Raw genomic sequence first — 27,379 nt, forward strand, 5'->3', positions numbered from 1 at the left:
TTAACAATGCCAAAACTATGAATTCCACCTGTCATTTTAGCAAATGCCAAAATTCTGAATTTAATCTGCTAAGATCACTTTGAGCAAACTTCAGAGGTTGCCCAACAGTGGAGAAAAGTGAAAATGTCTCTGTCACACAAAGCAGTTTCAGTGAGTTGCCTTTTTAGTAACACCATTCACTGAAACAGTAGTCATTCTGCTGACAAGGTTCCAGGAAATACTGTACTTAGGAAACAGCATTCCTCTAAATATCTGACAGCTTGTTGCACTGTGTCTTTCTTTTCTGGTATTTAGCAAGATTCACACTATTGACAGAACCTTTTCCATTTGACCAATTCAGACTTTCTAATAACAGGTTTGTGACTCTCCTGTGTAATACTAGTCCCACAAGAAAACCTTTCCCAAGTGTGAGCATTAGCAACTTAGCCTCCAGGTAGTCAGAGAAGCTCATAATTCTGGGAGGCACCACAGCATCTCAAGTTGGCTTAGCAAGGTATGCGACATGGGTAGGCCAAATGATCCCCCATTTCTTTCAACTGTAGCATAAAGGGGGAAACGAGACTATGTGGACTAGACTATAAAGTGAGGTTTCCTCCTTCCTCTTTCCTTGCTTTCAAAAGGACTATAGGGAGGAAGGGATGGCATATATGAGCCCCACCCTTCTGCTGAGGCAGAATACAGTCACTTCTCAGCCTTGCAGGCAAGGGAATCTTAAGCAAAACTTCTTGATATGCCAATTTAGAGATGAAGAAAAGGCATCCATTTCTTGTACCTCCCACAACACTAAGGCTGGAAACTGAAAAAATCTTTAGCTCCAGTCTCCAATTCATGTAAAAAGGAGGAGGAGCTGTTCTACTTATGCTTCCCCTCAACACTAGGTTGAAAACTGGAAAAACCTCTGGTGCAGCCTCCATTTTTGAGTGTTAAAAGACCACCTACACAGATTGTCTAGTTACATCATTAACTTCCGAAAAGATACAGACTGCCTGATGAAAAACATTCTGCTATTTTGCTATATCCCAGGCTATTGTGCTTAGTCCGAACTGGTAAAAGTATGTGCCCACTGTCAGTTTATGTATCACGATTGCACTGTTGTTTGGATACCAGGTGTGCTAAGAACAGATTCAATCATTACTGAAAAACTGAGTACATAAATCAAGGGCAGCATTTCTTTACCACTGATACACATTTCTATGCTTTTATGAGCCCACTCTCCCCAGACATTAAACAGGATAGTGCATTCTCCCTACGAAAAGTCTAATGAATTCATCAGGATCTGGGGTACCAGTGGAGTTCTAAAGGGTATACCATGATTCTGATGGACCTAGTCTGCCTACATTTGAATTCCAGTGAATGCAGATGTCAAAAGCACATGCTCCTGAAATATCACTGGATCCTTTTCATATGGGGTGTCACCAGAACTATGAGTATGGATGCAGACAAGCATCTTAGAGCTTTTAAGGTCATCGTGGTCATCAAGTCACTTTGCTTTAGAAAGGTGAGGAAGTTGTAATTAAGAAGGGAAACCTGTTCTGGTAAGGGGACAATCCTCTTCTTTGTTATCTGTAACACTGCTACTAGAAAAGTTCTGATGTGGATTGGGGACTGGCCTATCTTCTGGTAGATGACAGAAATATCTATGCTGGATAGTATAGAGAAGGTTAGACTTGAAAGCTTTCCTCAACTTTTTTGGGACAGGGCCTGATTCACACAGTCATCTAAATATGGAAAATGTGCATCCCGGTGGTTTGAGACTAGTGAATATTGGAACTAAAGATCTGTTGACTATCCTGAGAGCAGTGGAGAGTACAAATGGCAAAGAGGGGAATTGAAAGTACTTCAATTCCACCTGAAACCTCAGGCAAGTCCTGTAACCCTTGAAAATGTGAATATAGAGATAAGTGTCCATTTCTCAACTGACAATCCTGGCTTTTGATACCTGTATTGTGAAACAAAATGGCAAATGAACTACACACACAACACCCTTGACTTCTTTACTCTTATAAATTAATTTAGTACAGCGTCCCAATATAGGTCTCCAAGGGCTGTCTTTTTAAAGGTTTTATTCTGGGAATAGGATTTGCATGGAGTAAAACCTTGCTCCTTCCTCTCCTGTCTTTTCAAGAAGTTCAGCTGTTGAAAGATGGCAACAGACAGCAGCCAGTGGATATTTTCTGGTTTACATTTCTATTTTTATGCTTAAATTTGGAGTTTTTATGTGTATCAAACAAATCTTTACATTTTCTTGCTGAGTGCTGTGATGGAGTCTGTAAATTGCAGTGAAACACTGTTGTTCTGCTTGAAGATTGATGCGGTCATTTTATGGAATGCCTCCTTCTACTGGAGGAACTGCCAATTAGGATGAACACTATTATTCTGATTATTATTATGAATTATCATCACTGATTATTGGGAGTTACATTATCTTTTTGTCCTTTATCTCCTGATTATTATTATGAATTATCATCACTGATTATTGGGAGTTGAATTATCTTTTTGTCCTTTATCTCCTTGGACACTCAGTTTCAAGTGAGACTGATTGGCTCACTTGTTTGTTGACTTTTTTGGAATGTTATACATTTAGTTTCGATGCTCTTCAGCACTATGGTGCATTCCTTATGGCGTTTTCAATGGAATGGGTTTGGAGTTTGGGACATGTATAAGTTCATAGGTAGGTACTAGGCCTATTGGCCCTAGGGCCTATATAAGCCTAGCCAAAAATGTACCCTGGCTTTCGCTACCCAAGAAAATAATTTTCCTGTGCCCCTGTCGAGCAGAGCCACAGAGGTAATCCCTGGGGTGAATTTCCTATTTCCCATCCAATCATCAAGATTTTTCTTGAAGAGTGCTAATGAGGAGCTTTGTTTGATATGGATAGGTAGTTTGTTCCAGAGTATGGGAAGCCTCTGGGACAGGAATCTATTCCTCCAGCATGTTCTATTTATTGTGGTAACAAGGTTTAGGTCCCTAGAGCGTGTAGCTCGGAGGGATTGGGATTTCTTTAAGTGGAGCATGTTCAACAGCTCTGGGTTTGAAATAGCTTTGCATGTTAGGCAGAGATTGCCTCTGAGTAGGCGATATGTGACGGAGTAAAGCTGAAGTTTTTTGAGATGGACTGCATAGGGTATCTGTCCGAGGCCGGTAATCCTCTTTGTGAGATAATTCTGCGGCCTTTGCAGTTGTTGTAGAGGTCTTGTGAGGTACATACCAAAAGGGCCGTTGTACTCTATAATGGGTCTAATGAGTGACAAGTAGAGGAACAATGACCTCTTCTTGGATGAGAAACCTTTTGTGATGAGGTGTGCTATGTAGAAGGATTTCCTGACTACTGTGGCGATGCAATTTTCAAAGGAGAGACTATGGTCCACCTGTGTCCCAAGGTCTCATCACACTTTCAGTGTTAAGTAGACTACCACTTATGTGATAGCTCATGGGTACAGAGTTTTTACCAAAGGAGATGACAATGCACTTTTTCACATTGAGCTTGAGGCCATGGCTTTGACACCAGGCATCTGTCTCAGTGAGACCCTTTTATAGGATGTCCTCATTGTTAAGAGTTTCGATTATGGCTCCTAGTTTGCAGTCATCTGCGAACTTCGTTAGCCAAAGACCTTCTGTGTTAGCCTGTACTTCAGAAAAGTAGATACCAAATAGGAGAGGACCCAGGACTGAACCCTATGGTACTCCACTTGTCACTGGTCTGAAGATAGATTTGGAGTCTGTTACTTTTACAGTGTGGGTTCGGTCAGTGAGCCAGTTGGCAACCTATTTTGTGACATAGGAATTTATACCTAGTTTAGTGAGTTTATCTATAATTAAAGAGTGGGGGATGGTGTCAAAAGCCTTGGCGAGATATAGATAGGCTGTGTGAACCACCTTACCCTAGTCTACAGCTTTGGTGACTGCTTCAAAGAAGTCTATCAGGTTTAGGAGACATGATCTGCCTTTTACAAACCTGAACTGGGTGGGGTCCAGAGTTTGGAGATGACCGATGTCTTTGTTTAGAAGTTCCATGATGATATGTTCCATGGCCTTGCAGACCAGGCTAGTTAGGGTAATGGGGTGGTAGATCCTGGGGTCAGTGGTGACTCCCCCTTTGTGGAGTGAGATAACTGTCAGTGTGTGCCATTCAGTGGGCACAAAGCCAGAGGTGAGGTTATGATTGAACATGGTGCTTAGGTGGGGTGCCAGTTCATTCTGTAGTTCGTGTAGAACGCAGCCTGGAATGTTGTCAGGTCCCATGGATGCTGTGTCCTTGGCTTTTGAGAGTGTGGTTTTTACCTGTGCAGCTGTGATTACAGGAACTTTGCATTCTTCCGGTATAGAAGTGGGCCCTTTAGGGGTGAGAGGGGGTAAAGTTAGCACTGAACCTATCTGCCAGGATGTTGGCAATATCAGTTGGTTCTGTATATTTAGTGCCATTGTGCTGTAACTCAGAGCAGATCTGAGTGTTGCCATTGAGATTCTTGACATAGCTATATAATCCTTTGTGGTTGTCCTTAGAATCAGTGGAGATTTTGTTTTCGTACTAGCTTTGGAGGATTTTATGAGGGATCTCAGCTTCTTACTGAGGCTGATCAGGGAGTTCAACCAATCACGGGATTTTGCTCTTTTTGGAGGATTTTATGAGGGATCTCAGCTTCTTACTGAGGCTGATCAGGGAGTTCAACCAATCACGGGATTTTGCTCTTTTTTTGCAACAGTTTCTTTTTTCTGTTGTAGAGTTGGTTAATGGCAGGGGACCACCAGATTGGCTTCCTTTTTTTGGAGGACAGCATTTTGATTCTGTTAGGGATAGCATGATCCATGCATTTGTGTAAGTGCTTATAAAGTGCATTTGTGTAGGATTCAGCAGTCGTACCTCTATTGTCCGTCTGCATGAGTGTTGTGAAGTTTGCCACTTCTGTCTTAAGAAGTGTAAAGTTGGCTTTGGAGAAGTTTTTTTTTACGGTGATTTCCCTAATGGGAGGTGAGGTCGGGATGTGGATGTCTAGGGTGATTAGCTTGTGGTCAGATTTGACCAATGAGGAACTGACCTCTGGTGTGGAACACCAGTCGCCCATGTTGGTAATGACCAGGTCTAGGATATTGCTGCCCCTGGTGGGGGTGTGGATAAGTTGATCCAAGGCATTGGAATTTATGAATTCCAGAAAACGTTGAGCAAAAGCAAAAGAGTTGGTACATGCGTAGTTTTCCCAGTTAATGGTGGGGTAGTTGAAAATCGCCCATTATTAGGGTGTTGGGTTGTACCCTAATATTTTCCAGTGTATCAAGAAATGATGAGTGGGAATCCTGGGGCATGGTGGGGGATCTGTGGCAAGTTACAATTTGGATTGCGGTATTGCCCAGAGTTAGTTGCACTTGGATAATCTCGGATGCATTATGCTGAGCAACTAGCCTGGAGGTGTGGATATCCTTAATGAATATGGACACGCCTCTGCCTTTAGTGGTTCGGTCCAGGTTAGGTGGTCGAAAGGTGTGGTAAGAATTATAGCCTGGTAATGCAGGAGTGCTCTCTGGAACCTTGAACCAGGTCTCTGTCACTGCACAGATGTCGATGTTATCCATTTTAAGGAGTCCCTGAAGTGAATGCATTTTGAGGTTTAGACTTCTAGCATTGAACTACCCTCAGATTTTGCATGCTTATACCTGTTACGGTGGTGAATTTGTCATTTGAACCTTGCCTAAAAAAGGCACTATAGAGGTCGCAAGAGCCTTAGCCAGTATCCGGAATCCCAAGAGCGACAGGTGCAGGACATCTCTGGCATATCATCATGGTCTGTCGATCATGTCATCCCAGGCAGATATTGGATCCCCTTAGAATGACACCAGAAGCTTAGCCAATAGTTGAAGTCAATCATTTTGTCCTTGTACTGTGGTATCATTCAGGGTGATGGCAGGATGCTACTCAGGACCATGGTCATAGCTGTCTAGGCTACAAGATCGGGGAGCTCCTCCAGGTCTCTTTTCATGTAGTCCAGGGAGATATGTCTCAGGTCATTCACACCAACATGGACAATGACAGAGTGATATTTGTACTTGCTGTGGAGTGACCAGAGTATGTGCGTTATGGCGTTATGTGGCGGATCCTGGCACCCGACAGGCAGCTGACAGTAACTTTCTCCTCGTTTAGCCTGGTGAGTGGAACATCAGTGTGCCAGACTATAGAGTCACCTATGACTAGAGTGTTGGGTATGTTGCTATGCCTTATGGGCTGTGGTTGAGTGGCACACTGAGTTTGTGGGCTATGTGTCATTTGGGTTGTGTTGGGTGGTGGCGGTTGCCTGCATTTCTGCTTTGGAGGTCTCTGTTACTTAAGCAGATTTTTATTGAGAGCCTCCGTGAATGTACGTGTGTGTTTTATGCTGTTATGTGTGTGTTTTGGTGGTGTAGGTTTTGAGGCACTATGTGATGAGTGTGGTGTGGTGCAAGTGTTTATCTTCTCCTCTTGACTGTCTAGTCCAGTCTTGGGTGAAGAGAGCTTTGCTTCCAGTTTGGCTACATAAGTGCATTTCTCACAGGTTGTAGTGTTGGGTGGTAGGAGGAGAGGGTTGTCTGTGTACATAAGCCAACTGCTGCACTGCCCCAAGATGCCCAGATTCATCAGGTAGACAGGAGAAAACACCGGGAGCTGACCCTTAGATATGCCTTGATAGGTGCTTATTTATTAAGTAATAAAACTGTTTTCCTCTAGACAAGTGAGGAAAGTTGAGAGCTGTAGCAATTTGTAGGTTATTTAGTGCTTACAACGAGTTCTGAACAAGTGCTGAGCTCAAAGAAACAGATTTGAGTGCTAAAACTAAAAAAAAATGGCTAGTTTTAAGGGAAAATTTTGAAGAGCAGACTTTATGGCACTGGGAATAGTTTAAACCTAGCTAAGCGGCGATGCATAAAGTGTATTTTTTTAAATATGACAGTAGCAAATGAACAAACTGATTTAAACAAACAAATTAACTAATAAAAAGCAAAAAACGGAGCCCCGTTCCAGCAGTCTTTGATCAGACAAGTTATAACTGCACACGCCTGCCACTAGGGTGCAGGGAATCCTTCTCCAAAAAAGAAGATCTGGATTAGTGCTCAATTTATACAAACAAAGCTAGATTCAGCAGGTCTGAATTAAGTCTATCTTATAGCAAACAAGGTGTACCAATTTCAGAAAGAAAAACAGTTCAAATAAGCAGGCACAATAAGCCTTTAACAAGAAACTTCCAACTCAGAAGGGCAGAATCTACCCTCTCCTCCCGCAAGACTGCAGACCACACCTTCTTAATGTAAAATAACTGGCCCGAAGCCCAAGTGCTTAAACCAGAATACACTTTTAGAATAACAGACACTAAAGCTTTCAATCAGCAACCCCCAACTTAGAAGGATGTAAGCTACCTGTCCTGCCACAACAGTGCAGACCACAAACCTTTTTAATGTAAAACAGCTGGTCTGAAGCCCAAGTGCTTCAACGAAAGACTTAGAATAACAGCTACAATTTACTTAGGCTACTAACAAGCAGTAATAAATGCAGCAGAATAAATGCAATAAAGTAGGAAGAAACATAAATACAGTAAAAGCAGATGAATAAAGTGCATTTTTTATATAACAAGCTCAAAACTGAGTCCTGTTCCAGCAGTCTTCAATCAGACAAGTTCTAACTGCACACTCCTGCCACTAGGGTGCAGGGGGAACCTTCTCCAAAAAAGATGGCCTGGATAAGTGCTCAAGTTATACAAACAAGGCTAGATTCAGCATGCTTGGATCTAGTCTATGCTACAGCAAACAAGGCACACCAATTTCAGAAAGAAACAGTTCAAATAAGCAGGCACAATAATCCTTTAACCAGAAATTCCTAGCTCAGAAGGGCAGATTCTAGCATCTCCACCCACAAGAGTGCAGACCACAAATCTTAATGTAAAATAACTGGCCTGAAGCCCAAGTGCTTAAACCAGAACTAATACACTTTTAGAATAACAGAAACTGAGCCTTCACTCAGCAATTCCCAACTTAGAAGGATGTAAGCTACCTGTCCTGCCACAACAGTGCAGACCACAAACCTTCTTAATGTAAAACAACTGGTCTGAAGCCCAAGTGCTTAAACCAAAAGGCTTAGAATAACAGTTGCAATTTAATCAGGCTACTACCAAGTAGTAATAAATGCAGCACAATAAATACAACTAAGTAATTTTAAGTAAAGGCAAAATCAAAATAAAGTGCAATTTTTTTTAGTACAGTGTAAGGAGAGAGGAAGGAGGAGCAGAAGAAAAATTCAAGGTTAAGATCAAACTTACAGTAAGGGCAGACAACTGCAAAGCCACCAACTATAACAACACTACAAGAACAGGGTGGGAGTGAGGGGAAAAAACAGTTTCAGGATAGATGAGAAACATAAAACAATGCCAGAAAATATATAAAATAATTCAGTCAGGCAAAAAAATAATTCAGCCAGGCAAAATTAAGACAATGCAGAACTCTGAAAGGTTAAAATGTCAAGAAATATACTTATCAATCAGCAATATATTTCCAGAGAATCACACTTCAGCCAGAATACCAGGAGTTTCCAACAGTGTATGATCTTTGTGGAGTTTGATTTGTTCCAAAGTTTATAGGTAGTTACTAAGCAAACAGTCCAGAAGAACACAGAGGAGAGTAGCCCAAATTTCCAATTGCCCCAAAGCACTGCCTGGTTAAGTGATTTGCTCAAGGTCACGTAGCAGGCAAATGAAGGCTGAGGGGATAAAACCCTATACCACAGGAAATAGCTCATTAACAGTTTCAAGCCTTAATCCTTGTGCTAATTGCCAGAAGCTGTGTTTGCAATGAAGCACACTTTCTATTCTGAACAAACAAAAACCAAAGTGGAACAAACTGTGCTGTAACTAAACATAAATGTGTAGTACCATAAACTGCAACAGCACAGTCCACAGTCGATTAGGAACGAATAAAAACTTTATTCCACAAAAAGAATACTGGTAAGCGCTTTCACACACTTACACACTGCTCTGATGAAGCACTTTAGTCAAGACTCCACTTTTCACACTATAAACGCGTGGAAGATCTAGCAGAGAAAATTAACAATGATTCAGGAACCAATAATGCCAATGTTAATGCTCCAACCTTTACATCGACATCGTATGCATCAAGGATTAATGATCAGACTTTTGATATTCCTCATTCCTCAGTTAATTTTATAAGGAACAGTAACAATATGGATACATCTATTGGTCAGAGTCAATTTCTTGCCAATAATCAAGGTAATGTGAGCACTCTTGTTACTGCTTTCTGTAATGCTCCAGTTTCTACTAATTTGCCTGAAGCTGCTAGTGTGAATTGAACCCCTAACCTGAATGACTGGCTAGCTACTACATTGCAACTAGATGACATCGAAGTTAACACTGAAGCCAGTTTTTCAGCTACACCAATTAACATCGTTGAGAATTTGAAAGCCTTTTGATTTTAAACTACTTAAATTCAAAAAATTACAGCTGGAAATAACATTTTAAAGAATGTATACAACGTAAAATAGTCCCCAAGGGACTTAGACTGTGGAAGTGCCCTACTGGTCGTACAGCGAATTCTCTATTTCATGCGGCCTTAAACTTTTTGACAAACAAGGGCTATAATTGCTTAATATTTTGATTGAGCATTATCAAATTCAAGCAGACGAGCTGGCTAAAGAATTCTCTGAATTGGATACTAAGATTAAATCTGATTTGGACTTTGAGAGGTATTCTTTTGACTATACTAGAATTTACAACAGTATAGATCAGCTCTTGCAGAAGTTTAAACACACAAAGATGAAAAAGGTTGAGCGGGATAGGTCAGACTATCAGAATGGGTTGGTCTACCCATATCCACCCACCATCCAGACCTGGAACTCCAATCAGAATAGGAAAAAAAACAATATAATCCAATCTATGGGCAAAACAAAAATGAATTAAGCCCATCTACTACTCAGTCCAGTAACGGCGCACCCCTAAGCAACAAGAATGTTACAAGACGTAGTGAAAGGTTAAGAAATCAGAACTAATTTGAACAAAGGGATAATGTTAATGCATTTAACGTGGATACGGACAGTACAAATTTTCAAGGGGCAAAACTGAGCAACAGGTCGAATTATTCCAAACAGAATCAACAGCGTGGAGATGGGCATCACAAACAGAACAAGAAACAGAGGTAAATACAAACAAACACTCAGGTTGCTCCTAGTACTGAAAGACCATCGCATTTAGATAATGACTTTACTGAAAATTTGGACATTGAAAATCCATGCGTTGTTATTCAGAATTCTGATTCTGATTTTAATGTGTTTAACTATTCAACATATTTTAACACACCTTTAGTCGATGTTCTAGCTACAGGTTTTACTTTTGTGCCTACAAGTAAAGCCGACATAGCAAGAACCTTAACCGATTTAAAATTATTTGTACGGAAGTTAGATTTGAACGTCTTGTTTGGGGAATCGACCATTAGTAATAGTATGTACAGACTTTCGAGTACATATGATCCCCCATTGCATCCATTACTCCTTTTATTCAAAAGAGTATGTGAAATGGATATGACAGCTTTTTTTGAATGGGAGAAATATTAAATGCAACAATTTCATTAAAACACAGTGGGAACTTGTTAATAGTTTGAAAGATGCACCTGTACGAATCATGAAACCAGACAAAGAAGGTGGACTGGTTTTCATGGACCCTGATGACTATAACAGAATGAAGCAATTTTAGTTCCCCTACTTATGAGCTAGTCTCCCTTAATGAAGTGAATAAGGCACATCAACGCATAAAAATGTACATAAATTACCTACTTATAGAGGCTAGAATTTATGTGGATTTGTTTAACTATTTGAGTATGCCTGCACCCTTGGTACCTACCATTTTTGGTATACCAAAAGTGCATAAAGACCTAAACAATCCACCATTAAGACCAACTGTAGATGGTATAAACTCGATAACATGCCAGTGCAATAGCATTCTTAAGAAATTTTTTACAGAAAAATATATCTGTAAAGACTCTTGGAGTTTGTTACAAAATATAAATGATTTAGAATTTATAGGAGATTGTAATTTTTAAACAATAGATGTGAAAGATCTGTATACATCTATCCCTCACAGTATAGGTATTGAGTGGATTTCACTTCTGTTAAAAAGAAAGGGAGCATCTGTCTCTGAAATAAATTTGGTTACAGAATTATTAGATATTATTCTTTCCAATAATTTTATTTTTTATGAAGGTGACTACTATCTTCAAAAAAGCAGGGTTGCTATGAGCTCCCTTTTTGGGGGCAGATTTGTAAATCTTGTAATGGCTCAGTGGGAATATGAATTTCTTTTTAAAAGACAACCTTTTTCAGATAAAATTTATTTTTACACTCGTTATTTGGACAGTGTATTATATTATTAAAGGGTGATGAGCATTTGACCATTGATTTAATGACATGTTTGAATAATAAAACAGGTTTTTTGACATTCACACATACTTTTTGCACTGAAAAGATTTCTTATTTGGATGTAGAATTAAGGAAAGATTATGTTGTTGTTGTTGTTTGTCTTTTGGCTTTTCCCGGTTAGGGGTCGACACAGCGGAACTCTGGTCCGCTAATGATTGGCAGTAGATTTTTACGGTGCCAAGTTGCCAGCTCGACGCCCAACTTTCAACGAAGGCACGCCCATTCACGCATGTCTTTCGGAATGCCACTCTACTGCGGGGAGGACATGCAGACTCCACACAGAAGGCACACCCCGCACTCCAGCCGAGAATCAAACGGGAGAACCTCTTACTGTGAGGCAAAAGCACTACTGCTGCACCACCGCGGATCTTCTAATTAAGGAAAGATTATACTTGTACAAAATACCTTGCAAAGGTTTTTTGGAAAAGTATGTATTCTAAATAGCTTACTGCGTTATTCAAGCTCACATCAGAAATGCTCCATTGTCAAAGGACAACTAGTTAGAGCCGCGAGGATGGTTTTTTTAGAAAACAGATTTCACTGATGAAATTAACATTCTAAAAAATATGTTCATTAGACTTGGATATCCAATAACCTTGTTAGATACCCTTACTATGGAAGTTGCACATAAGAGCCATTGGTCAGTATAAACCTTTTTTGGGTAATACTAAAGAGTACGATCCAGCTACTGACTTATGTTCCTGAACACTACCTTGTAACAATAAGGGATGAAAAAATTGTGGCTACAAATTATAAGTTTTATTACCCCTTTCTCAGTAGATGCAAAGCACTTAAACGGGATCTTAAAAAAGAATTGGAGATTTTTATTGGATGATCCCACCATTAGGAATAAAACAGATGTACAACCAAGATTTGTATTTAAAAGAGGTTGTAATTAAAAAATATGTTAGAATTTAAGTCAGTCCTGTGGACCAGAAACCCAAGGATGTTCAAGTCCGAAGCAGGTTCTTATTGCAAACACATGGAAATAGGTAAAAATTTCACTTTTAATAATGTGAAATATAACATAACAAAGAAATTCAACTGTAATTCTCTAAGATGGTTGTCGATTTAGCTGTCAGTGCTGCACTAGTTTCTATATTGGGAAGACCGAACGAAAATTAAAAGAACGAGTGTATGAGCATTTATATAACATTACCAAGGAAAAAGTTTGATAATGCCCTAACTAGACACATTTACGACAATCCTGAACATTATCTTAAATTTAGAGTGATTGACCAAGTGGAATTTGATCCAAGAGGGGGTCCACATAGCCTAAAATTGGAAAAATTAGAGCTTTTTTGGCAATTACGTCTGACTGCTCATAGTTTTCCAGGACTTAATTATATGTGTTCTATACTCTGTTGGTTGAAGTTAAAAAATCTTGAGATATAGAAAAATTCATTGTGAGGGAACATGTTTCTCTAGGTGTCTATTTTATTGTTTGACGTATATTTAGTTAGGAGAATATTAAAACTATAATGTATTAATATTTATGTTATGTGTATGAATAATTATTTTGTTTTTTATATACATTTCCTTACAATTTTAGTAATATTTAATACATGGTTTATATTTATGTATTATACTGTCAAGGGTATTTTTTTGGGAATGAGGCTGATCATGTGATATAGGGAGGGTTATTTAAATAAGCCTCTTGTTTTTTTGTATTCTATCTGATGACGTTTGAGTAGTATCTCAGACAAAAAGTGCTTAATAAAATTGTTGTTGTTAGCAAGTGTTCTTTACGTTACCATTCTAGTTTGTTTTATTAGTTCCTTAAGATACCTCTTCAGTAGCAAAAGCTGTGTGTGTTATAATATCATGAGATGTTTTATGAACTCGATACTGTACTTTCTTGAAGGCACTATGTGTGCCACATGAGAAGGAAGAGAAGACTGGTCCACATGCTGTGGGAGTTTGAAACTAAGTAAGGAATCAAAGGGGGGGGGGGCAGACATATACCAGGTAGGAGCTACAATGAGAAGAAAACTGTAGCATGGAATTCTGAGTCATACTGCAAGAATTCCAGGGCCCTACAGTGGTATACACTGGGCCCAGGCAGAGGGAAAGATGATCCCTGTTTATGCCTAGAGAGTTGTCTGACTGAGTTCCGGAGTAGCTGGTCATATGAATAACTACATAGTACTGCTTTTGAGAAGGCAGACATTATTAAGAAAGGTGTCTAACCCAGACAGCATCAATGGAAGTGATACTAGATAAGCTGGCAACACAAAGACAAACATCAGAAATATCAAAATTGGCAACAATGATGCTCATAAGTGCCTGAAAAAAATACAATGGGGCACTGAACCATCCCCTGGGACACAACAGTCATATATGGCAGAACTTAGTTTACCCTGCTAACAAACATGTAAAAAAAATGTCAGGGACTGGATTCAGTCTTCTGAACAGAGCTGACAAATACAATCTTATGATCTCTACCACCAGCTGGTGACAGTAAATGTCAGGGAATAATTGTGTTTGCATTCTGCTGACTGGTGATGACAGATTAAATGCCAGGCCCAGTGTCAGCAGCAAAAAGATTAAGAGGACAGTACAGGAGCAGGAAGCCAATGAAAGTAGCCACTAGCTATCATCTCCTGGGCCTAATCTGATGCTGGGCTTGAGGCCACTACACTAAAACTGCGGGAAACAGCAGATGCTGTTGAAGGCCTGAAACTATTTACAGCACAGTACATCTAACTACCACTGCTGGGGCCAGGGGTCAGTGTTTTTACATTCATTACAGGACTCTTCCTCCTATTTCAATTACACTGCAAACATTCTTTCAAAAGCGGACAATCATTCAATAATGAGAGAGGGCAAAAAGGAAAAGCAGATGATTGAAGCTTCTGTAACCTCTCTGCCATCAAATTTCCTCCAGTGCTTTTTCTTCTGTAATATTTAAAAGAACTGTTTAACCTCCTGCAGATCACAAACTTCTTTGTACCATGGGAAGTTTTCAGTCAGAGGACACACTATATGTGACTCTGTTTGTGACAACAGTATTTATTGCAGTTTACTATCAAAACTGCAAAAATAAATAAATAAATAAAATTGACTCACCTGATCGAACATTCCGAATTTGGCAATGTTGGTTTAATGGAATGTTGAAAATCATCACCCCGATGTCCTCATTCGACCAAATTCGGAAATCAGAAGGTGATGTCAGACCATCAGGCATTTGTGCTGAAGCTGCCGTATGAATTGTACATTTACAGCAAAAGTGTTTACCTCTACATCCCCTGAAAATTATATATTCCAACTCGGATGTCACACTACAGTGAGGAAAAAGGTAAATTTCCCGATCCCCACTGTAGTGCGATCTGTTACCAGAATGTCAAGAGAATGTACACTACCAATTGCTAATGTGCATTCGAACATTTTCTGAATGACATTAAGGAAACTGGAAAAGACGCATTTGTCCATTCCAGTTTCATGCAAGTGCCATTCCACATTTTGATGGTAAACCATTTATTACAGAATGCCATGTTGGACAGAAAATGAAGTTTGGTCACAAAGTCGGTGACCATCAAAAAAAGAAAATGAAGGCAAGAAAACAAAACTACCAACATCACCCAAAGTTACCGAATATAAAATGAGAAAGTTTAACTGAAATATGAAAGTACTGGAACCTTAAACTCAAACATGTGGCCTGGAGCCATTTCTATGACAACCTTTCTTTTTAACACTGGGATAAGAATGGGAGAGTTCCGGAGGCATTGTGAGATTGCCAAAAATAACATGAAGTGCAGGGATACTAGCTGGACATGGCATGCCAAGCAGTTCTAAGTTTGGGATGGAAGTCCTATCTGTTCTGTTCTGCAGCCAGAGTGCTTTGTTATCAGAATAAATCACAATGTTTACTATACAGCCCCCAGCACCACACACAATGGCAAATTATCCAAACCATCAGAAAAACAGTTACTTTATTACCCTCAAGAAATGGAAAAAAATCCAAAGAAGACTGTTGTTTTACCTGTTGCACATCTGAGGATCAAAGTGAACCGTACACAATGCAGCTAGGCGGAATATCACTGCGACACCTTCCAAGGCACTAGTCACCTGTGCTGGGCACTCCTCTTCAAGCCCAGAGAGTAAGTATGTCAACCTTCGACTCAGTGCTCCCCACAACTTGCTCTTTGTCTTCATGTCCAAGGGACCTAATCTGGAAAGAGAGTCAGTAATACATATTAATCAATGTTGTTCCTCCCACTTACCAGGATAGGTGATCCTGCATGATTCCTGCAGCAATCTAGAGTGATGTAAACAAGTAGCTCAAAGTGTGCATTATCAAAGAATATCACAGCTCAAAAAGTCTAAGGTACAAATTAAAGTAAGGCTTCATTACAATTGTACGGCCTTATTATATGCACCTATAACAAACTATAGCAGGGTGGTGCAATTACGGAACTCATCCTCTGGTTAAAAAAATAAAAAGGTACAGAGGTTTTGTTTGCAGCTATCAAAGTACAAGGGAATATTAGCAAAGCTACACAACAGAAATGAACAAATGGACAACACAACAAATAGTGTGCTAATGCAAGACATCATCATATCTCATAGTAAGCATATCATCACACCTCATGGTAAGCCATTATAAGGCTTATTCTGGGATGTACTATCCATCTTACAAAATGGATCCATAGTGTAAAAATAAAAATTAAATATTACATGCATTTTATTTTCAGCCATAAGGATGTTAAAGACTGTCATTACAGTACAATTTGCTTTTCATAATCTTATTAACCAGTTCAAAGTAGAAATATTAAAGAACAGAAGAAACAATCAATCAACATAATATCCTGTACCAAGTAACAACACAGGATAAGGTTTACCTTTCTAAAGCAAAGTGTGTGAAGTCATTTCCCAAGAGTATAAGATGGGGGATGGCAGCAGTTCGTACAGCAGAGGAGGAGGAATGAGAAAGAAGCCTCAAAGCCTTTAATTAAAAAGGGCAGTCATAACAGCACATGCACTGCCAGTGTACCCTGTACTCTGTCCCCAAGACATACAAGGTTAGCATAACTGAAGAGGTATAGTGCTACAGATACAGTAGATAGGAGAGCTTTGTCTCCAAAGATGGCAGACAAAAATAATTTCTCAGAAACATGGATATACTCTTTACTATATCCAAGGTACTTTCTGACCAACACTGTTTAGTTTCAATAAATGTGAAGACAGTGCATCTATCCAATGACCTGAATGGCAGCAGAATTAAAAAAACAGCAATAAGACCATGTAGCAGTCAAAGTGAATGGTGTTAGGTGAAAGAGGGAAGAAAAGTTGGTCCCAAATGAAATGTGAGCGCTCATACTGCCAAGTGCCAACATGCCCCCAAAAAACAGCAGCAAAAGTGCAGAAGAGCGAATATCAAACATCACTATTGTCCTTTAAGCTTCTTTTTTGCACCTCACCCCAATATGAGGGGCAAGCCCACCTGCACCCTCAAACTTGCATATACCAACTCCAAGATCACCACACCTCATATCTAACAGCCATCTTAGGCGTAGCATATGGAAGTCCATTTTTGATTATTCAGTTTCAGTGTTATGGGACTCGCTAAACCAGGTCCTGACATTTCAAAGAGTTACCCAAGAAAGCAGATCACTGCAAGTCTGAAGGTACAATGCTATCCAGAGTATCTCATTGCCTTTTTCAGAAACGGTGTCTGCAAAGTATGTAAATGTGAAAATCTCCCTATCAAAGAGAGGCATTAGCACAAAAAAAAAAAAAAAAAACACGCAAAGTGCAACCACCTACACTAGCAGAGAAGGATAAGATCTGGACTACACCCCAGACAACATGAAATCAAGTAACAATACAGACACTGGTGAAGCCTGATTGAGGAGGAGACAGAAATGACAAGCAGTCTATTTGCCTCTTTCTGGGGTGAGGATCAGGGAAGCACATGTGCATGCAACTCAGAATTTCTGATGGAGACCATGAAGCATTTCATCTTTAAGTGGGCAAAGTAAGATGTGTCCCTAATATGAAGCCAGTCTTGGGAATATTCGGTCCACTAAGAGTCCCAGGCCAGGGGAAGGGGGGGTCAAGCATTATTGTAAGACATAACTTCTTAACTGGTGCTTTCAATTTTCACATCATCCTTGACAGTGGGACAGAGTCCCTAGCTACCTGAATCCTGAGAGGTCTCACGGAAGAATATTCCTGAGCACCATCAAACCGAAAGATGCACATCCCCTAAGATAACTGATCCAATTTGTAATGAGTGATAAAGGTATTAGGAGAAGACCATATAGCTGCTGCACAAATATCATCCAAAGAAGCTCTTGCGTGAAAAACTGTTGAAGGTGCTACAGCTCTAGTTGAGTGCACCTTCACTGGATGTGGAAGGTGAAGCCCTTTTGAGTTGTATGTAAAGGTAATGCAATGTATGAGCCATTTTGCTAAGGTAAACTTGGTAACTGAATACCTATGAAAAGCAAAAAGGCAACAAATCGCTGGTCAGATTTTCTGAAATTCTTTGTTCTATGAAGATAAAAATGTAGTTGTCTATGTACATCTAACAAATGTAGACAATATTCCCCTTTATTGGAGATATTAAGAAAGAAGACTGGCAGTTGCAATGTTTGGTTGACACTGACTTCTGAAACTACTTTTGGCATAAAGGAAGGGTTAATCCCGAGGGAAACTAGTCTTTATGAAAACATTATGTAAGGAGGTTTACAGAATAAAGCTTGAATTTTGGACACTCTTCTCGCAGAGGTGATGGCCACTAAAAATAAAGTTTACAAAGTCAGAAATTTTAAGTTGCATGTAGCTGATGGCTCAAAAGGGCAGGTGTTAGAGCCTGTATAATGGTCGGTAAATCCCAAGAACTATGGGCTCCTTGAAAGGAGACCTCAACATAAGGATGCCCTTCAAAAAGGCCTTACAGAGCTTATGTGACATAAGTGATGAACCACTGAAACCAGTATGGAAATTTGATATGGCACCAAATGGACTCATGGTAGAGGCAGAAGAGTCAGTTTGATAAAGGCCAGCTAAAAAAAATCCAAATCCAATACCTTATGTACTGGGACTGTATAAGGATCTAGAACATTGGCAAGACCCCATCTAGTAAACTTTTCTCACTTACTATGATAGTTTCCTAGCAGAAGGCTTGTGATGGGCCAAAATGATTTGGCAGACAGGGCAGGAAAGGAGGAATGCCTGGCAATTATGGGAATTGGAGAAGCTATGCAGTTAGCTTGAGATGTTGGAGATTTGGATGAACCATTCCTTCTGGGTGAGTTAAAAGATCTGGAGCTGGGTCCAGAATTCAGTTTCCGAAGCAGATGAGGGCAAATTAAGTGAAACCAAACCTGCCATGGCCAGATTGGGGCAATGAGGATTATTGCGTTCTTCGACTTCTTAGCTTTCTTTAGAAATTGGGATATTAGGGGGAAATGGGGGAAAGGCATATAGGAGACCAGGGGGCCAATTGTGGAAAAGAGAGTCTCTTGGTGACTCCCCCAGAGGGGAGATCAGGACAAAGTAACTGCTGCACTTGTTGTTCAGGGGGGACACAAACAGATCACAGCAGGGTTGGTCCCAGTGACAGAAGATACTTTCCGTCACCAAAGGATGAGAGACTACTCGTGAGGCATAAGAATGGATCTGCTCAACCTGTCCGCAATCATTTTGGAACTCCCTGGAATATGCGTTGCCACTAGAAAGCGGTAGGAAGAAATCGCCCATTGCCAAAGTCTGATGGCTTCTCGACACAAAGGGTAAGACTTGGTTCCTCCTTGTTTGTTGATATACTAGGACTACCAACATGTCCAACTGATTTGTTACTGTTGCTAGAGAGAGAGAGAGCATCCTGAAATGCTTGCAAGGCTAATAGCACTGACCTCATCTCTAGAATATTGATGTGCAAGTTGGCCTCCCATTGGGACCATGTGCCTTGGACTGTCCTTCCCAGATAATGTCCTCCCACCCTATCTGGGAGGCATCTGCAATCAGTATAGCTTGGGGTTGAGGAAGGATGAATGGTCGGCCTGTGAGAATGTCACTGGAGTGTAGCCACCACACCAGATCCTGCTTGCAGCAATTGGTAATCAGGATGGGGATGAGACATTGGTTGCTCTATTAAGGACCACTGGGAAGCTAATAGCCACTGTAAAATTTGCAAGTGATACCTCGCTAATGGGGCCAGAGTGATCGAGGCTGCCATCGAGCCTAATGCTCGAAGGACTAGTCTGTCTGGAGAGGTTTTGCACCGATGATTTGGCTGACCTGGGATCTGATCCTTTGTAGCCTTTCCCTTGGAAGAGAAACATTTTGCCATTGTGTTTAAAATAGCTCCTATGAATTCTAGACATTGTGATGGATGTAGATTCGACTTTTCATGACTGACAGTAATGTCCAGAGATGCACAAAGATGTAAACTGCAGTTTCTGGCCCATTCTGACGCCTGGTGGTAGCGGTGAGGAGCCAGTTGTCGAGGTTTAAAAATATCCAAAAACCTTGCAGTCTGTCGTGAGCTGCTACCACTGCCATGCATTTGGTGAACAACCTGGGAGCAGAGGTGAGACCAAAGGGCAGCGCCCTGAATTGGAAATGATCATCTCCCAGCCAGAACAGCAGGAATCTCCCTGAGCATTTGTCCATCTTTATGTGGTAACGCACGTCCTGGAGGTCTACAGAGTGCACCCAATCGTCTTTTTCCATAAATGATAGGATAGACTGTACCGAGACCATCCTAAATTTGGTTTGCTTTATTGCCTTGTTGAGCTGGTTGAGATCCAGAATGTGTCTCCAGTCTCCTGTTTTTTGGGTACTAAAAAGAACTTTGACTAAAACCTGGGTCTTAATTGGTCTGGTGGGATTTTTTGGATGATTTCTGTTGAGAAGTTTTTGAATTTCTGCTAATGCTGCTTCCATGTGATTGGGTGGAACATCCGGAAGCCTTTTTTGGCTTTCTGGGGTTATGGAAAGTGGAATTTTGTAACCTCTGGAAATGGATTCCCCACACCCATTTGTCCAAGGTTATCTGTTTCCAGACAGGTAGGTGTAGGGATAGTCGTCCCCTGACTGCCTCCAGAGGAAGGCAATCGGGCCTCCATTCAGGAGCACTGGTAGGAAGTACCAGAGTAGGAATCTCTGGACCCCTGGTTCTGGAGGCCACTTCTGCCTCTAGGGAGGCGCCTTCTATTACTTCCCCCTCTGCTCCGGGGAAAGTCCTTGCCACGTGAATCCTGGAAAGGTCCTTGGGATTTTTTGAACCATAGTCTCACACTTCTCTGGTTCCTGGAGTAAGCACGTTGAGGAGTGGAGAAACATACTCTTATGGCAGAGAGAGAGTCTTCCCATCTTTTTCACATCTGGCTAGATTGTCTTTTACCTTAGGACCAAAAAGGAAGGATCATCAAATGGAGCGTTGATGAATGATGCTTTAAATGGCTCCACAAAATCACATAAATGCATCCTGGAGTGCCTTCTCATGGCTATGTCTGAACCCGCCACTCATATGGTCCCCTTTGCTGCGTGGGCAATGAATCTCATGGATGAATTAGAAACTGCGAAAGGCTCTTGTCAGGTCTCTTGAGGATCGGTTCGATGGAGTCAAGCATCTTTGATGCCGGATTAGCGATTTGTTTAATATTTATTTTATTTACTTACATTTGTTTACCGGAAAATTCAGACTGGACGCAGGTCCTTTTTCAGTGGATGCCCGGGGAGAAAAGCTCCACATCATGTACATAACTAGAGATACAAAGTTGCAGCAATAGTAAGCAACATTACAGGTTGTTGGCTTTAATACAATAACAAGATATTGATTATCGACAGTATATACAGTAAATGTTGCAAGTTAAGACAGTTTCTTCTCATTTATAATATTAGTAACAAAGTTGTCAGACAAGATTTTAAAGTATGTAAAGACAACTAGCTAATTCTGACTGTGGTTAGTAGTTAAGCTCGTCAGTGGGCAGAGAAATCCAGGAGGTAGAGGGTTGGGCACGAAAAGCCTCCAAGTACACAGACTCCTCTGAGGAATGTTGGATGGAAGACCATCCATCCCTCAATTTCAGAATTTCTAAGTATCATCGGTGTAGGACTCCTCCGAGGAGTCCAAGTGCTTCCCCCTTGCACATTTTCTTCACAGGTAATTCCTCGGGGGGGATGTTCCATGGAAGAGTCCAAAGAGGAAACCACTAAGGAGGGTATTACTTGGAGTTTCTGTGCCCTCTGTCCTGGGGGAAGAGACCAATGGGGGCTCCGGTCGAGGGGGGTGTAGAGATCTGTCCCGAAAGGGATGGCAAAGACCGAGTCCCCAATGGATACGGCCTTCTCCATGATTCGGAAAGCCCCCCCCCCATAGAGGGATAGGAGCCCAGAACCAAAATAGAATCCTTCAGAACCGGGCTTTGTGGTCTGTCCTTGAATGGGTTAATAGATGGTGAATATTCTGATCTTGGAACCGCAATTGTTTTAGGCTGCTCCTACACCAAGGAATCTTTTGCTGCGGTGGCAGTAGAACTCAGTTCCATATTTTTTTATAGGTACAGATTCCTGCTTACCATTCAGTGCCAAGGAACTTTGACACAAAAGGTTGTTTCGATAATTATTTAGGCAGTTCTGAGGAACTAGGACCCGAGGAAGGTCTCTTTCTTGAAGAAGACAACGACAAAGAAGAACTGGCTTCCTTTTTGGACCCAGAAATTTTCTCTTCAAAATCTCCTTTTAACAAACCTTTAAGGAATAGTTTGTTTCTCCATTCAGTGCAGGTTCTAGCTGAGAACCCGTTGCATACTGAACAATCTTCCTGTAGATGAGCCTTCCCTAAGCAATACATGTACCACACGTGCCCATTCAAATTGGGCATTTTACAATGACATTTCTAGCACCTTTTAAAACCGGAGGCTTAGATTTAACTGTGGACTCAAACTTTTCAGGCATCCTAAAACTACACACAACAAACACACACTCAAAGGGATAGTAGGATTTTTTTTTTTTTAATATGAGTTAAATTAGAAGAAGAAAACGGAAAACACCAACAATGGTGAACAAGGTTGCCTAAAGGGTAAATGAGAGGTACCAGCAATGATACACAAAAGTACAAGAGGACAGCTAAAACAAAGATACATGCATTCATGTTAAGGAATGACACGAGCGGGTAGAAGAAAGATACTATTAATAGAAAGAGCTGTCAGGTAGAGAACAGGTATTTTTTAAAGAAAAAACTTACTATTTAAGAAGCCAAAGCTTGAGAGCAGTAGGATGTGACTGACACATGGCAAATGAGATTTGAGGTCATTTAGAGAGAAGCATTATGGGTATAGCCTAGCTCAAGAGTTTGGAAGGAGCGAGCTGAAGTAAACATCAGAGTCGGTTCTGAGGATCAGAACCGAGCCCACTGTCAAGGATGACGTGAAGATTGACAACATTAGGTTACTGGTTAATCATGGATAAGATAAAAATAAAGCCCCTTTCCTAGCTTTGTTAAAGACCCATTACTTACTTTATCATGGACATACTGCCTCTCAAAACAGAGATCAGTCTGGCATGCTGGCCATGACCAAGCCCACACTGGCTACCTAAAAGTCTGTTCCACTAAAAAGAAAAACAAACAGGTCCTACTGCAATAATACTGGTGCACTACAGGAAGGAAGCACACATTTACACACATACATGAAAGCCATCAAGTATCCAGTGAGAAAGTTCGCTACTCCAGGCATCCACCAGGAATCACCAGGAGTCTGGTGGCTACCTCTTCCTGAACTGGACTCTAATAAATTATAGCAGTTGTTTTCCTATTGACAGCCTCTGGTCAGAAGCTCATTGGCTTTCTCCAGTCCCCTCTCCTGGGCAGCTGGTGGCTGTTCCCAGTGATGTGAACTTTGACCATATGTTCAGCAGATGGGTCTGCCTACATTATATTCCAGACATGCATTTTGTATGTACAATTACTCCTCAAATATCAGGCATGTATATGTACATTTCCCTGTTCAGCAGTTCTGCCTGATATTACATGTGCACTTTTAGAGTCCTTGTCCTGGATGCCCTGCTGGTATCTACCAGGTGGCAGGAAAGTGGCGGACGTAATGCAAAGAATTGGAGTATCTATAATCTTAACCCTTTCCTATTGCTAGCCTAAGCCATCTACTTAAAGTGGTAGGCCCGAGAGTGGAAGTCCTGCCAACTGAAAAAATAATCTACAACTCACAGCAACAGCAAACTCCAAAACTCATCATTACATCTTTCAAACATTTGTGTGTGTGTGTGTGTGGGGGGGGGGGGGGCAACTCCACATTCTCCTAGTCTTGGAGTAGGGGTATAATATGAAATGTAATCTTTGATTTGGTATATGTTCCTCCCATTGGCTTCTACAGTTCAGAAGATCATAATTATGTCCCTTTGACATTCAATAGGCACCCCATTGGCATTGCTTCTGCAAAGGAGACAAGGTTTGTATTCAAAGGCACAATGTGGACAAATCATATGGTTGCTCCTCTCCCATCAGGGTGGCATCTGGGCAACATTTCAGTGTCTTTTATACACAATCACTCAATGACCCAGCCAGAAAAATACACAAAAATGGCAAAGCCATCACTCTGCTCAATAAGTTTATCTAAACTTTTATCCGTCTAAAAACATGCCCAGAACAGCTGCATAATTTTGTTATCTGTTTAGACCAAAAAACAAATACTTCAAATTATTTTATAGTTTATGGAACACACACTGGTTCAGTATTTGGAAGACTGCAGTTGTTCCCCAACTCTTCCCTACAAGCCCCAGTCCCCATTAAATCAGTCAAGGGCAATACATCACGGTAATTAGACTCCTGCACTAAATCTAGTGGTCTGCCCACATCCCTTCTTAAACAAAAAGCTGTCCAGTTTTCCAGGAGAGCACCATGAACTCAAATATGGAAGTGCCAAGGGACCAGACAATATGCTGATGTTGCCCCAGTATCCACAAATCTCTTTACCAAAGCACATGCTGAGATGCACATCCATAAGGATTCTCCAAGTCCAAAGTACACAACCAAAATGGATAAGAAAATTCCTATGGTCCTTCACATAACTGCACAAGGATAAAAAAAAGACAGTTCATGTTCTAGAGTGTACAGAGGATTTGCACTATTACTCCTGACTCCAAGGTTTAGAGATTGGTTAGAAACGCCCTCCCAATATGCTTTAGTCTGGTCTACTCCAATAGTGCTACTCTATGCATCTGGCTATATGATCATTTATTTTTATGTATTTAGTTGCACTTTGTTGACTGGGTAGACCTATAGACCAGCAGCTTCTTTTCAAAGAAGACCTGAGGTGGAATTCGTACGGACTAGGTGAAAATTGGCCAAGGCACTGGGAGCTTCCCTTATTTTTTCAATAAACACCAAGGGATGTTACACATCTAAGCTTCTACAACTCAGGAAGATGGAACCTCGTTTCACATTTCATCTACTGGATAGCACCCTCATGACTGCAGTACCCTGATTGTACTACACAGTAGTATCAGCAATGGCAAATTAATTCAAGCACCTGATGTTGGAATTGAACCCAAAGCCTTCTATCCTTCCAAAACAAAAGGCAGGTAAGCTGTTTGAGATTCTGGCATTGTAAATAATCTCATCACTACATTTCTAAATGATTTTGGCACCAATACTTGGCATGCTACTTCCTCTCTACCCTTACTTACTCTGTATAAGTTACTTTTTAACTCACTACTTTAAATACTACACTTTTTCACCTTTCCTGGATTATTTTGTGAAAAAGCAACACTGCTTCTTTGGTTCAAATAAACCAAAAAGCCTATTAGTGTAATCTCGTGGAAACTACTTTCTTTGTGGTAAGCACTTGCAGTGTAATGTTTAGTATTGTTACTTCATTTGGGAGGCACAGGAAAGCATTTGTTTTCAGTTTAGAATAGTAAACTGTACAGTAAACCCTCAGTTAACCAGAATTCAAGCAACCGGCAAAAAAACCTGAAGCAATACAGTGCAGTATGAACAATTCAATTTTCATGTATTGAACTTTCTACCCCCCCCCCCCATGTATTGAACTTTCTACCCCCCCTCACCCAGCCAGGGTTTTAATTATTGTATTTCAATATTAAAATCAAATCAACACAGTGTTTATGGTATGGTATGGCATAATATAGTGTACAGTATTTGTCAGGATAATTTTTAATAGTAACTTTCAAGCAACCAGAAAAAAGAAGTTATGTTCTTACCATAACATTCTATATGTGTTGTCGCCCTTCATTCATTTTTGATGAATGGAACTCCGTTCCAATCCTCGGAACTGTCTGGCCTGTTATACAGCTGACACCAGTCAAAAAAAAAAAACTCTCGAGCTAAGACTCTACCCACAATGCCCTTCTCTCTATTACCTCAGATCAAGTTTGCAGCCAAATACAGAAATATATCAGAAAAATAACAGAAGCCATATCTAAGGTAAAACCTAAAAGCTCCCAGAACAAGTATCCAAACCTCCAGAAGTCCACAGAAGGGGGCAGGAGTATGGGATATCAAGAATGAATGAAGATGGAATGTTATGGCAAGAACATCATTTCTTTATCTGATGTTGTCAATTTTCATTCATTCTTGATGAATGGGACAGAGTCCCCAGCTACTTTAGGTCCTGGATCGTCCTATGGAAGGATATTCCTGAGCACCACAGAGCTGAAAGATGCTCTTCCCCTGGAGACCATATCCAATTTGTTAACAAGTGATAAAGGTATGGAGAGTAGCCCATGTTGTGGCTGCACATATTTCTTCCATGGATGCCTTGGAATGTAAAGCAGCTGAAGTGGATATAGATCTGGTGGAATGCGCTTCAACAGGCACAGGCAACTTGCAGTTATTATGACTGTAAATGAAAGTAACACAATCCCTAAGCCATTTTGATAAGCTAACTTTCGAGACAGGTTTACCCAAAGTTGAACCTGAAAAGGACACAATTGATCTGATTTTCTAGACTATTTGGTTCTGTCAAGACAGAAAAATAACTGTCTGTGAGCATCTAGTAAATGGCAAGCAATATTCACCTTTATTTGAAAAATTGGTAAAGAAGACGGGCAAATTAATAGTCTGATTAATATTAGATTCTGAGACCACTATACGTAGAAAAGAAGGTTTGATTTTCAACAAAACCCCATCCATATGAAACAATCACAAAGATGCTTCATACATAATGCCTGCAATTCAGAAATTCTCCTGGCAGAAGTGATGGCCACCAGAAAAAGAGAGTTTTCCATGACAGTAAGTTGAGATTGCAAGTACCTGCTGGCTCAAAGGGATGGAGAACTAAAGATTGTAGTATTAGGGTCAAATCCCATGGAGCTATAGCATCCTTAAATGGTGACTTTAGACGTAAGGCTCCTTTAAGAAAAACTTGACATAAATTGTGGGAAATTAAGGTATGATCATCAAACTCATTGTGGAAATTGGAAATGGCTGCTAACTGGATCTTGATGGTGGAAGCAGAAGCTCCTTGATCAAAAAGGAAGCCAGAAATTCCAAAACCTTGTCAACAGATGCTGAAAAGGGATCTAAATTATTCGTACTTGCCCACATTGAAAATCTCTTTCATTTGCTAAGACAGAGTTTCTGATGGACAGTTCATGAGAAGTCAGATGGACTTTTTTGTACTGAGGAGGGTAATCTATTCTGCTGGCAATTAACAGAATTGGAGATACCAAGCAGTCAGCCTGACACTGACAGTTGGGATGCACCAATCCCTGCGGGTGAGACATCAGGTCTGGAACTGGGTCCAGAATCCAAAGACGGTGAATCAGGTGAGGTCAAAGAAAGGGGAACCAGACTTGACGGGGCGAGGATCACATTGCATCTCAACCTTTGGGCTTTTTTCAAGAACAGGGGTATGACAGGGAATAGGGGAAAGCCATAAAGTAGACCCGGGGCCAATCGAGGAGGAGTGCGTCTCTCGGGGACTCCCCCTGCGGGGGAATTAAGGCAAAATA

At 40.7% G+C, this 27,379-nt stretch overlaps 1 protein-coding gene across 1 annotated transcript in view; it reads right to left on the bottom strand.

Annotated features, from left to right (window-relative positions):
* The window catches only part of ATR (ATR serine/threonine kinase), a 1,835,177-nt gene that overhangs the window by 1,555,897 nt on the left and 251,901 nt on the right, over positions 1 to 27,379 (bottom strand). The window contains exon 6 of the mRNA XM_044071973.1: positions 15,420 to 15,608. Within this exon, the coding sequence (XP_043927908.1) occupies positions 15,420 to 15,608 (189 nt within the window). The remainder of the gene's footprint in view (positions 1 to 15,419; positions 15,609 to 27,379) is intronic.

The sequence above is a fragment of the Protopterus annectens genome, chromosome 5.part0, assembly GCF_019279795.1.
Source record: "Protopterus annectens isolate FY-2018-M chromosome 5.part0, PAN1.0, whole genome shotgun sequence".
NCBI lineage: Eukaryota > Metazoa > Chordata > Ceratodontiformes > Protopteridae > Protopterus > Protopterus annectens.